The sequence below is a fragment of the Salmo salar genome, chromosome 03 (assembly GCF_965601325.2).
Source record: "Salmo salar chromosome 03, fSalSal1, whole genome shotgun sequence".
Classification (NCBI taxonomy): Eukaryota; Metazoa; Chordata; class Actinopteri; order Salmoniformes; family Salmonidae; genus Salmo; species Salmo salar.
The window spans coordinates 33,136,668-33,150,271 of record NC_138293.1 but is presented as its reverse complement, the minus strand read 5'-3'; the positions used below and the strand labels follow the sequence as shown (position 1 = coordinate 33,150,271).

General features: G+C 40.4%; 1 protein-coding gene across 1 annotated transcript in view; it reads left to right on the top strand.

Moving 5' to 3' along the window:
* Positions 1-3,414: 3,414 nt before the first annotated feature.
* The window catches only part of klhl14 (kelch-like family member 14), a 57,129-nt gene continuing 46,939 nt past the window's right edge, over positions 3,415-13,604 (top strand). Inside the window, exons 1-2 of the mRNA XM_014191101.3 lie at positions 3,415-3,990; positions 4,879-5,782. Coding sequence (XP_014046576.1) covers positions 4,902-5,782 — 881 coding nt within the window. The 5' untranslated portion in view covers positions 3,415-3,990; positions 4,879-4,901. The remainder of the gene's footprint in view (positions 3,991-4,878; positions 5,783-13,604) is intronic.

The following is a 13,604-nucleotide window of genomic DNA, read 5'->3' as shown; positions in this document are numbered from 1 at the left end:
ACATAATGAGATTTTAGAAATGTGCTTCGCATCGCAATATCTTCATATTTTATTCATTTTCCAAAGATTTTTGGAGAAAGGAATATTAAGTCTTTAACCTAGAACACTTACATCGAAAATCTCTAAATTACAACTTTCCCTCTGATCCAAGGTTGCCATACCATCACACTTAGTTAACAAAATATTTTTACAAACAAGATGATATCACCCTCTCCATGATATTAATATGATATGTTCTGTGATCTGTAAACAGCTGGTTATCTTGCTTTTCCATGATAAGAGAAAGTGCTGAGGATTTCCGGTTTGTGAGCACATTTGGGCTGAATCTTTCACACGTCACAAATTGCAGATGGGAAGCAGTGATCTTGAACAGCCGATCACATTTCCGTGACCATCTGACACCTTCCATTTAGGAAAATAATACTTTCTATCTTAGCATACCCTCTGCTGCTGCTGCTGTTGCAGCAGCCAGCAAAATGAATTATGCCTGGTAGACTTTGTTATGCTATAACTTCCAGATAGATTCTCCATGTTTTGTTTCATTGGATTGATTAGATTAGAGCATTTAATATTTTATCTGTTCATTCTGGGCTGTAATCATCTTAGCAGTTTTGTATTATTTCAGTATTTCTCAGTATTGTTGTTGATATGCCTATCACCACAATGTTATTTCAATTATTGACATTGTAAGAGCATCGATATATTTAGTGATATCTTTCATAAAAGTAAATAGCTTAGTTCACATTTTGTCAAAATGCATAAAGCGTATCGTATTCACATTTCTTAACTATTCCGACATATTTCACACTAAATATGTTTTCTTTCTCTGCATATCCTCCATGTAGAAGAGCAGTGGGCATCAACCCTAGTCTTTGACAGCTACAAGATGTCAGGTTTTATTTCAGCCTACCACAAACAGGATTGATTCTGCAAATCAAGGTCCTAATAATTAGTTGATTATTTCAATCAGGTGAGCTGAGCTGGAACAAAAGCCTGCATACCCTGTGGTTCTCAATTACCAGGACTGGAAACCACTACTAGGGTTAGCCCCAGCCTTAGACCTCACACTAAACTCAAAACACATTCCTATATTACATACATAAGCAGTACATCAACAAGTCAACTTCGGTCAACAGAAGTAAGTTGATATTTGAATTATGTCTTGAGGTGGTTGTAAAAGCATTTTACTTTTGTTTGATAACAGAGTAGATATAGTGTTCATTCTTGTTTTTCAATTACGTTCCATAAAATATATTGTAATTTCCTCTTCAAGGAATACATACGGTACAGTGTATGTAATGTGAATGTGACAGATAAATATGAGTTGGGTTAACTGGTATAGAGAGAGTTGTAAATCACTGTACTGTGATTCTCTGTCTCAACGGGTTTAATTAGTCCAGAAACTCTTCTCTTGTCTGATGACTGACCCCCCCCCCCCCCCCCCCCCCCTCACACACACACACTTCCTCCCTCCCCCTATCCTCACTGTAACAACCTACCACCATATAAATGCCCTGCAATTTGAAGACCAGTGGCCTCAGGAGACTGAGTTGCTACAAATAGCTGAAAGAGTTGGAAATTGTCATTTCATAGCACTAGAATGGCTCGCCTGAGACTTGTGTAATGCCGTCCTAATTGACTGTTGTATTTTCTTTGGCAAACATTACAGTCCCAGACATACCACAAAATGGGTTATAGAATGTGATTATACTGTATGTTGAGTCTTTTGGAAGGATGGAAGTATAACCAAAACCATTGTGTTTTAACATGATAAAACACAAATTCATTGAACAATAACTAGTGATGGACATTGCTTGAAACATGTATAGCCAAAGCACCAGATGAGTACGCAGGATGCTCAGATGGTCTGCTTCTATTTTACCAGATCAAATGGCTGTGTTAACAACATGATCTATACACCACACTGGGTTGAGAAGTGGTACTGTCCTGTTGTCAAACACTCGACCATCAAAAGGCATCAAGAAGGATTATATTGGAACAACGTTATAACCCACCGTTTGCGTGGCCTGCTATTATCTGATGGTTGCCTGTGGTGTTACTCTATTTCATAGTACGTGAACAAGCCCGTTTATCCCTATCTGTCATTTTCGAACTTGTGAGGAGGTATCTGTCAGTTCTCGTCCCAGGGGACAACTGGATGTGCAGGTTTTTGCTCCAATTGAGCTCTTCATTTAATTGACAGTTCAGTCCAACCTAATAAGTGCTTTAACAGATTTGAAATTGATTTGCTTGAATGCTTTGTTTTCACCGTTTACTTTGTGTGTGAAATACATGTTTGATGGACTTGCTTTATTACATATAGCCCCCTCAATATGACAATTGTGATGAGGCATCCATTTTAATGCAGCATATAGTCAATTAAGAATGACAATTGAATTGTAAGTGATAAGATACGGTACTACATAGTGGAAACACCAAAACGTTTAACCAGACAGTTCTGGACATAAGATGTTACCTCCCAAGATGCGTGTAGTGTTACAACAATACTTTCAAAACAGAATTATGTATGGTTTTTAACATATTTATATGTAACATGCTCATAACAGTGGATATGTTCAAGAGCTCCTTTATTGAGGCCTTGAAGACGGCTGACTCATTGACTCACCTGAATATGAGTTATAAAATACCAAATATCAGACAAATATGTGGTGTGTCTTTATTAAAGTTGACAGTGCATCTGTACACCAACTATAAGGTGAAATGACTTCCAAATGCTGTCAAAATAGGTTGAGGCCTATTTTGTATGGGCTCATTTGTAGTGATGTGTAGGCGGGATATATAGAAAGAGTATCTACCTACATCAAACCTATCCACACAGGATGGATCACGTGGGTCCGGCTCATAATACACACATTCCTTTCTATTGTGTAGGCCTACAGTAGGACTATATCCATGCAGGACTATATCCAGGACTAATAATTAGTCTATCAAGCTACAAGTATCTGATAGTTAACTTCTGCTTTTAGATAATGAAATAATAATATAATGGATATTTCTATGCATAGCAATTTAAGTTGATACAATGTAGCTGGTTATTGGAATGATGGCCTTTTATGATTTGTCAAACATAGAAAAATATGTTTCATAATTCAATTCTGACAACTATTATACATGTAATATGATACTCTACGTTCAAATGTGATGCATATAAAGCACTAAAGTTTGTATAGAGCATCTTTTGAAGGACTAGCAGGAGCAGAATGAGATGAGGGGTTATTTTGGTGATGGAGATTAAGGCAGCCTTTTTGTCATTTGTGCGAGACAAGCCATTCATCCATCCAGTTCACAGCCAAAAAAAGGCTGGTCCCAGAAATTAGCAGTTTCAGCTCAGCAGCAAAGTCGTCGGGCTGTGAAGGCAGAGAGAAATTGACTAATTAGCAATGCGCACTAAAACTTGACGGTTCTCTCTATAACAGCGAGGGAAAGACTCGGTTTTTCTCCCCCTTTCTCTTTTCTTTCTTCCATAGATGTTTGAAATCGCAGTCATTTACGCTCGACAGTTTTTACAATAGCCTTGAGCCATAATTTTGCGAGTCTCTTCAGCATCCATACCCCTGCATGGTCTCTCTCCACCGGCCATGCACGACCGTTTCTCTCCCCAACCGTGGATTTCCTATTACTCTCGTTACGACTCACTGAGCCCCAGGCCCAAGGATAATGATGTGTTGTTTCTTGGTAGCATAATTTGTCACACGTATATTTCTTCTTCTTCTTCTCTTGCAGAAAGCACAGCTCCCTCTCACACACTCACACACTTCTTGTTAATTCAGAAGAACAAATTATCAACGTCAACAAATAACCTGAAATAGTGACTTTATGAGTTTAAATCAATCATTATTTTGAGGCACCGACCATAGACTTTTAAAGGAAAGGAATACAGCTAAAGAAAAAGGAGAACAAAGGAAAGCCAAGTGAGAATATTGGGAACCTAAAGCTTTACTTTATTTTTTTGTCAAGATCGTAAGTCAGGTAAGTTTGGCTTGTTCTCAAGCAAGCTGCTCACATCATTTAGTTGTGACAGGCGCTTTAGAAAATGTGGCGACTATGAAACAAGGTAGTACAGGACGCTTATATCAAGTTTACAAACATATTTCATACAGTAAATGCATGTTTAGCGTTATAGAGCAACATACTCATGTGCGTGTTTCATTTATATTTGTTGGATAGCTGCATTGAATGAATAATTTCTGATACTCACGTCTGAATAGTCGTAACTCAGGTATAAGGGAAAACGCACACGCACAGTGATGATGTCGGCTGTGTGAGGGACAAACTAATTGCTTTTGTATCACTCCGTGCGTGCATTTGTGGATGTGTAAATTTCCTCATTGTGGGAGTGCAGCAAGATAAGAGGAGAACGATAAGTGTTAGCTGAATGCTGCATAGTATCCGTGCACGGCACCGTAGGGGTTGCCTTTTCCTCTTATCCAACAACTTAAATTGCGTTATCGAAGATAATAAGGCGATGCAGCATCTCCTATAATATTTTCTTTTGACAGTGCGCTTCAAACAGCAGCGTCCATTTAAAATGATATTGTCTTGAACGACTGACAATAGCAAGGGAATAGCACATTATTGGGACTATACGTTTTTGTTTTCTCATCCGACCTGAGCCAAAGTTCAAATGATACCGGACTGAACGATATTGTTCACTGTAGAATAATATCGGAGGGAGCAGCATGACGGTTTACAAGTTCAGTCGTGTGTATATCCACCATTTAACCATTATGCTCGGTATAACGTGAAGGTATTGAGACAATTCCATCCTGACTGTAATGATGATCTCATGTTATGTTATTCACAAATAAATGGGCTAGAGGTAGGCTAAACGGCTTGCGTGGTGTATTTGTTGCCTAGGTGGCGTTAACAGTCAGGAAGTCATGTCCAGATCCGGTGATAGAACCTCCACCTTTGACCCTACACACAGTGACACCCTGCTGCACGGGCTCAACCTGCTATGGAGGAAACAGCTTTTCTGTGATGTGACTCTCACTGCCCAGGGACAGCAGTTCCACTGCCACAAAGCCGTGCTGGCGTCCTGCTCACAGTATTTCAGGTCTCTCTTCTCCAGCAGTCATATGCTCAACAACGAGGGGACCAACAACAACAAAGACCAGGGGAGCAGTGGCACCCCGTCTTCCTCCCCCGATGACAAGCTGATGGCCAGCCCCCGGTCCATCAACAACTTGGTCCTTCAGGGCTGCTCCTCCATCGGACTACGGCTAGTGCTGGAGTACCTGTACACTGCCAATGTCACGCTCTCCCTGGACACTGTGGAAGAGGTGCTCTCGGTCAGCAAGATCCTCAACGTCCCTCAGATCACCAAGCTTAGCGTGCAGTTCCTCAACGACCAGATCTCTGTGCAGAACTACAAGCAGATCTGCAAGATCGCGGCGCTGCACGGCTTGGACGAGACCAAGAAGCTGGCCAACAAATACCTGGTGGAAGATGTGCTGCTGCTGAACTTTGAGGAGATGTGCGCCATGCTGGATGCTCTGCCGCCCCCGGTGGAGTCGGAGCTGGCCCTCTTCCAGATGTCGGTCCTCTGGCTGGAGCATGACCGGGAGACTCGCATGCACTACGCCCCGGACCTGATGAAGAGGCTGCGCTTCGCCCTGATCCCGGCCCCAGAGCTGGTGGAGAGGGTGCAGTCGGTTGACTTCATGAGGAGTGACCCGGTATGCCAGAAGCTGCTGATGGACGCCATGAACTACCACCTGATGCCCTTCAGACAGCACTGCAGGCAGACTACAGCCAGCAGGTGAGGACAGATGCACGCGCACGCGCACACACACACACATACACACACACACACACACACACACACACACACACACACACACACACACACACACACACACACACACACACACACACACACACACACACACACAAATAAGGGTTAGGAGTGGTGTATAAGAAGTCGTTAGCAAAGGTTAGTAAAGGTACTACATACTGCATACTTGCATAAGGTTAGGGTTAGTGAGGATGCTTTAGAATGGTCTACCTTATTTTGCATACCATCTCAATTCCAACGCTACACTATATGACTTAGTTAACTCTTGGTAAAATAGTTTTTTTCTCTGTGAAGGTTTTAAGTGCTGAAAATATGGAGGAACATACATTTAGTCAATAGTTGTACAGTACATTCAGGCATTTCGTCTGAAATAAGAAATTATTCTTATTTCCTATATATTCCAAAAATATATAGGTCACTCATAACTTAACGTAGGCACACATGTAAAAATATGACATAAGAGCCCATGAACATTTGTGTTGACATAACCTGGGTAGATATCACCTATAACTTATAACCTATTTATACACAACCAGTAGGTATATTTCTTTATTAGCAAGGACAGGAAAACAACTCATGGGTTATAGAGTTATAGGTCTGAGTGATCCATACTTAGGAAAGTTGCTTGGTCTGCCTCACCTACAGTACACAACCATGGGACATACAGTACTGCATGGCCAGGTATGCTTGTCATGGTCTGTTTGTCATGATGAGCATTTTCAGAGATAATTAATGGACAGGATGTTGACAGGAAGATGATTGATTGGCAGTGCTTTATGATGCTGTTGTTTATAGAACACAATTTAGTTATTATAAGTCTCAAGTATTATGGAGCAATTTTGACTTTTATATTTGTCTAACGTTATCTGCTTCATTCAGAAACAGTAAACTATATGATTGGAAAAATATTCTCACAGTATTGTAGAAAATAGAAATCAACAATTATCTTGCAGTTGGGGGTACTATTTATTTACCAGGGTAATTTATGGCATGGGTAATTTCACTATTTCTTTCTCACAATATCTTTATAGAGCACATAAGTGGAAAACCAATAAACAGTTTTATCATAAATTCAGAGAAGAAACAGCTGTGATATTACAAAGGCGATTTTCTGTATTTAGAGGTAACAATATTAATAGGAAGTGTTATCATGTACATTCACATGATTGTTAAGATGTTACAGCTATGATCTACTGTATATAGCTCATTTAGCGTTGGCCAATATGGACTTTTCTCCATGATAGGGAACATTATTTTGTTATCTAAATCTTCCATATAGAAAACAGTTACAGTGCGTTCAGAAAGCATTCCAATAAATAAATCCAGTAAAAAGTTATGTGGAATGAAGAGGGCCAGGAAGGGTACCACATAGTCTCAGTGAGATACCCATAGATGGGTCCAGATACAGCACAGATCTAGGGTCTAGACTGCTCATATTGATATCACAATCCACTGTTTCTCTCCCCTCAATTAATTAGCCTTATCTATGTTTAGTGGCCATTTTCAGATGAGAATAAGCCCCAAAACACGAGTCGGCCAGTATCCAAGTGGGTGCATGAGAGGACAGTCATTTAGTCAATCGTAAAACGAGAACGATGCAAATGCCTGGAATTAATGGTCAATGTTGTTTAAACGACTGTTACTTTGTGGTTAGTTGTTTAATTGCATTGCACATAATTAGATGACTGGACTCAATGTACAGTAAAGTATGTGGCCCTGAAATTGTGTTTCACAAACCAACCCCACAGCTCAAGAATATGCTGCACAATTGGCTCAGAACTATCACATGGAGAGTCTTTGCCAATGGAATAGCAACATTTTATGTAGTAGTTGATCTACTGTGTATCGTCCAGTCATAATATTATTTGCCTCACTGTATGGCACCCTGGCACCCTGTAGAAAAGTTCTGATGAGTTCACACCTAATTGAACAGATATCTTTAGGCTGTAAACCCTCTTTAGACCAAAACCGAATGAAAAACAAGCCATTGAAAGCTTTATCATAAATTCAGAGAAAAAACAGCTGTGAAAAACAGCTGTGATATTACAAGGCTGATTTTCTGTATTTACAGGTTACAATATTATTAACATGTTGTTACCAAATACATAGGAAGTATTATCATGTACATTCACATGATTGTTAAGATGTTACAGCTGTGATCTACTGTATATAGCTCATTTAGCGTTGGCCAATATGGATTTTCCACCATGATGGGAAACATTATTTTGTTATCTAAATCTTCCATATAGAATACAGTAACAGTGCATTCGGAAAGTATTCAGATCCCTTGACTTTTTCCACATTTTGTTACTTTACAGTTTTATTCAAACATTTTATTAAATAATTTTCTCTCCTTGTCAATCTACACACAATACCCCATAATGACAAAGCAAAAACTGAATTTTTGCAAATGTATTAAAAATAAAAAACATTTACATAAGTATTCAGACCCTTTACTCAGCACTTTGTTGAAGCAGCTTTGGCAGCGATTACAGCCTTTAGTCTTCTTGGGTATGACGCTACAAGCTTGGCACACCTGTATTTAGGGAGTTTCTCCCATTCTTCTCTGCAGATCCTCTCAAGATTTTCAGGTTGGATGGGAAGCTTTGCTGCACAGCTGTTTTCAGGTCTCTCCAGAGATGTTCGATCGGTTTGAAGTTTGGGCTCTGGTTGGGCCACTCAAGGACATTCAGAGACTTGTCCCGAAGCCGCTCCTGTGATTTCTTGGCTGTGTGCTTAGGGTCGTTGTCCTGTTGGAAGGTGAACAGGTTTTCTTGAAGGATCTCTCTGTATTTTGATCCGTTCATCTTTCCCTCGATCCTGACTAGTCCCCTAGTCCTTGTCGCTGAAGAACATCCCCACAGCATGATGCTGCCACCACCATGCTTCATCGTAGGGATGGTGCCAGGTTTCCTCCAGACGTGACGCTTGGCATTCAGACCAAAGAGTTCAATTCTCCCATCTCCACTGAGGAACTCTGGAGCTCTATCAAAGTGACCATTGGGTTCATGGTCACCTCCCTGACCAAGGCCCTTCTCCCCCGATTGCTCAGTTTGGCCAGGCGGCCAGCTCTAAGAAGAGTCTTGGTGGTTCCAAACGTATTCCATTTAAGAATGATGAAGGCCACTGTGTTCTTGGGGACCTTCAATCCTGCAGAAATGTTTTTGGTTCTCTTCCCCAGATCTGTGCCTCGACACAATCCTGTCTCGGCTTGGTTTTTGCTCTGACATGCACTGTCAACTGTGAGACCTTATATAGACAGGTGTGTGCCTATCCAAATCATGTCCAATCAATTGAATTTACCACAGGTGGACTCCAAGTAAGTTGTTGAAACATCTCAAGGATGATCAATGGAAACAGGATGCACCTGAGCTCAATTTCGAGTCTCATAGCAAAGGGTCTGAATACTTATGTAAATAAGGTATTTCTGTTTTTTATTTGAATACATTCGCTAAAATGTCTAAAAACCTGTTTTCGCTTTGTAATTACGGGGTATTGTGTGTAGATTAGTGAGGAAAACATTTAATTTCATACTTTTTAGAACAAGGCTGTAACGTAACAAAATGTGGAAAAAGGAAAGGGGTCTGACTACTTTCCACATGCGCTGTACATGGTGTCATGACTGTCCAGAGAATCCAAATAGATCAGGTTTGCAATGAATAACTTCAATCAGACCCCCTCTCACCCACAGAGGGGGGAGAAAATAACTAGTGGGGTTTGACACTCACGTCCTGTTGTAAATGAAGGGAGAAGATCCAGGCCTGTGCTCTCAAGATTCACCAAAGGAATGTGCTTTGTCTCAACAGACCCTTTTTCCTGCTGAAACTCTAACAAATTCAAAAGTGAATAGTGGAACAATATTTCTCACGTAGAACGTGGGGAATGGTCAGAGGCGAACTATAGAACACTAATGTAATTTTGTTTGTTATTTTGTGATGTCATTAAAAATGTTATGAAGGAAATACTGTAACTTGGAAAGTATACACCCTACATATATGAAGGTTCCACACTACTTTGCACAGTGAGTAATCACCGCCCCGGAGTGAGGTCAGGGAGCGTGCCAGCCTGCTGGAACCGCCCCTTTCGAGCAAAAGGTATAAAGGATGGGTTAAGAAGTTAACACGGGACGAGAAAAGCGTGAAGCTTCAGCTACATGTTTAAAATGGTTTGAACTTTGAATCTCAACACGAGGTGGAGACGATAAACTCACCTCCCGGACAATCACTGGTATGATTAGCTGTCCTAAGTAAAGCATCTTCGAAAGTGAATTTAAGCTCAAAACATCGTATTACGCTACTCTCATCCCCACACTGGGGAACGATCGATACGGCTGGCTAGCCTTTCTTCAAAGAAGCATCTTCAAGAGAAAATGGAAGAACATCAACTCTGTAGTTCTGTTCAGGACTAAACGACAAGTCACCGGATACTGGATAACTACGAAGAAGGACAACAGTAATAGACTTGTTGGAACCCATTTCGGACTATCAGAGCCTTACAAGCGTGCCGAGAAAATGCCCTACCCCCTTTCCAAGGATGCCCGGTTCACTGAGAGACCCCCGGCGAACCCAGGCATTTCACGTAAATACATTCATGATTTTTTTTCTCAAAGCGGGCGGCGGTTCGTGTGCAAAGTATATGGTTACTTTAGGTGGTAGTAGTTTCTGTATGTTGTAATGTTAACTTGTTAGGGCTAGGGGGCAGTATTGACACGGCCGGATAAAAAACGTACCCGATTTAATCTGGTTACTACTCCTGCCCAGTAACTAGAATATGCATATAATTATTGGCTTTGGATAGAAAACACCCTAAAGTTTCTAAAACTGTTTGAATGGTGTCTGTGAGTATAACAGAACTCATATGGCAGGCAAAAACCTGAGAGGATTCTATATGGGAAGTGGCCTGTCTGACAAGTTGTTGTTCATCTGGGCTCTTTTTATTGAAGACTGAGGATCTTTGCTCTAACGTGACACTTCCTACGGCTCCCATAGGCTCTCAGAGCCCGGGAAAAAGCTGAACGATATCGAGGCAGCCTCTGGCTGAAACACATTATCGCTTTTGGCAAGTGGCCGATCAGAGTACTATGGGCTTAGGCGCGTGCACGAGTTGACCCCGTGCTTTATTTTCTTTCGTCTGTTTACCTAAATGCAGATTCCCGGTTGGAATATTATCGATTTTTTTTACGAGAAAAATTGCATAAAAATGGATTTTAAACAGCGGTTGACATGCTTCGAAGTACGGTAATGGAATATTTAGAATTTTTTTGTCACGAAATGCGCCATGCTCGTAACCCTTATTTACCCTTAGTATAGTGTCTTGAACGCACAAACAAAACGGCGCTATTTGGATATAACTATGGATAATTTTGAACCAAACCAACATTTGTTATTGAAGTAGAAGTCCTGGAAGTGCATTCTGACGAAGAACACCAAAGGTAATAACATTTTTCTTATAGTAAATCTGACTTTGGTGAGTGCTAAACTTGCTGGGTGTCTAAATAGCTAGCCCTGTGATGCCGGGCTATCTACTGAGAATATTGCAAAATGTGCTTTCACCGAAAAGCTATTTTAAAATCGGACATATCGAGTGCATAGAGGAGTTCTGTATCTATAATTCTTAAAATAATTGTTTTGTGAACGTTTATCGTGAGTAATTTAGTAAATTCACCGGAAGTTTGCGGGGGGTATGCTAGTTCTGAACGTCACATGCTAATGTAAAAAGCTGGTTTTTGATATAAATATGAACTTGATTGAACAAAACATGCATGTATTGTATAACATAATGTCCTAGGTGTGTCATCTGATGAAGATCATCAAAGGTTAGTGCTGCATTTAGCTGTCTTCTGGGTTTTTGTGACATTATATGCTAGCTTGAAAAATGGGTGTCTGATTATTTCTGGCTGGGTACTCTGCTGACATAATCTAATGTTTTGCTTTCGTTGTAAAGCCTTTTTGAAATCGGACAGTGTGGTTAGATTAACGAGAGTCTTGTCTTTAAAATGGTGTAAAATAGTCATATGTTTGAGAAATTGAAGTAATAGCATTTCTAAGGTATTTGAATAACGCGCCACAGGATTCCACTGGCTGTTATGTAGGTGGGACGATTTCGTCCCGCCGACCCTAGAGAGGTTAAGTGTCTCTGTCTCTCTCTCTATCTCTTCTTTAACCTCTCTAGGGTATGTGGGACGAAATCGTCCCACCTACTCAACAGCCAGTGGAATCCCGTGGCGCGATATTCAAATACCTTAGAAATGCTATTACTTCAATTTCTCAAACATATGACTATTTTACACCATTTTAAAGACAAGACTCTCGTTAATCTAACCACACTGTCCGATTTCAAAAAGGCTTTACAACGAAAGCAAAACATTAGATTATGTCAGCAGAGTACCCAGCCAGAAATAATCAGACGCCCATTTTTCAAGCTAGCATATAATGTCACATAAACCCAAACCACAGCTAAATGCAGCACTAACCTTTGATGATCTTCATCAGATGACACTCCTAGGACATTATGTTATACAATACATGCATGTTTTGTTCAATCAAGTTCATATTTATATCAAAAACCAGCTTTTTACATTAGCATGTGATGTTCAGAACTAGCATACCCACCGCAAACTTCCGGTGAATTTACTAAATTACTCACGATAAACGTTCACAAAAAACATAACAATTATTTTAAGAATTATAGATACAGAACTCCTTTATGCAATCGCTATGTCCGATTTTAAAATAGCTTTTCGGCAAAAGCACATTTTGCAATATTCTGAGTAGATAGTTCGCCATCACGGGCTAGCTATTTTGACACCCACCAAGTTTGGCCCTCACCAAACTCCGATTTACTATAAGAAAAATTGGATTACCTTTGCTGTTCTTTGTCAGAATGCACTCCCAGGACTTCTACTTCAATAACAAATGTTGGTTTGGTTCAAAATAATCCATAGTTATGTTCAAATATCCTCTGTTTTGTTTGTGCGTTCAAGACACTATCCGAAGGGTGACGAAGGGTTACGCGCCCGACGCGTTTCGTGACAAAAAAATTCTAAATATTCCATTACCGTACTTCGAAGCATGTCAATCGCTGTTTAAAATCATTTTTTATGCGATTTTTCTCGTAAAAAGCGATAATATTCCGACCGGGAAACCCTGTTTTCGTTCAAAGACAAAAAAATAAAAACATGGTGTTGGCTTGTGCACGCGCCCCCAGTCTCATTGTTCTCTGATCGACCACTATCCAAATGCGCTACTGTTTTTCAGCCTGGGCCTGCAAAGGCATCATTCACCGTTCTGCCGCCTTCTGAGAGCCTATGGGAGCCGTAGGAAGTGTCACGTTACAGCAGAGATCCTCAGTTTTCAATAAAGAGAGTGTAGAAGGCCAAGAAATGGTCAGAGAGGGCACTTCCTGTAAGGAATCTTCTCAGGTTTTTGCCTGCCATATGAGTTCTGTTATACTCAAAGACACCATTCAAACAGTTTTAGAAACTTTAGGGTGTTTTCTATCCAAATCAAACAATTATATGCATATTCTAGTTTCTGGGCAGTAGTAATAACCAGATTAAATCGGGAACGTTTTTTATCCGGCCGTGCAAATACTGCCCCCTACCCTAGAGAGGTTAACAAGCAGCCATGTTGTTGTCATTCCGCTAGGGACCTGTTTTCAGCAATAACCAGTGCAGAGTGTGTATGTTTATCTGTATTACCATTTAAGTAGCTAGTAAATAAATAATTCAACCAATTTGTTTAGTACTGAATCATAATTAAGGCTCAGGATTTTGCAGATGCAAGGA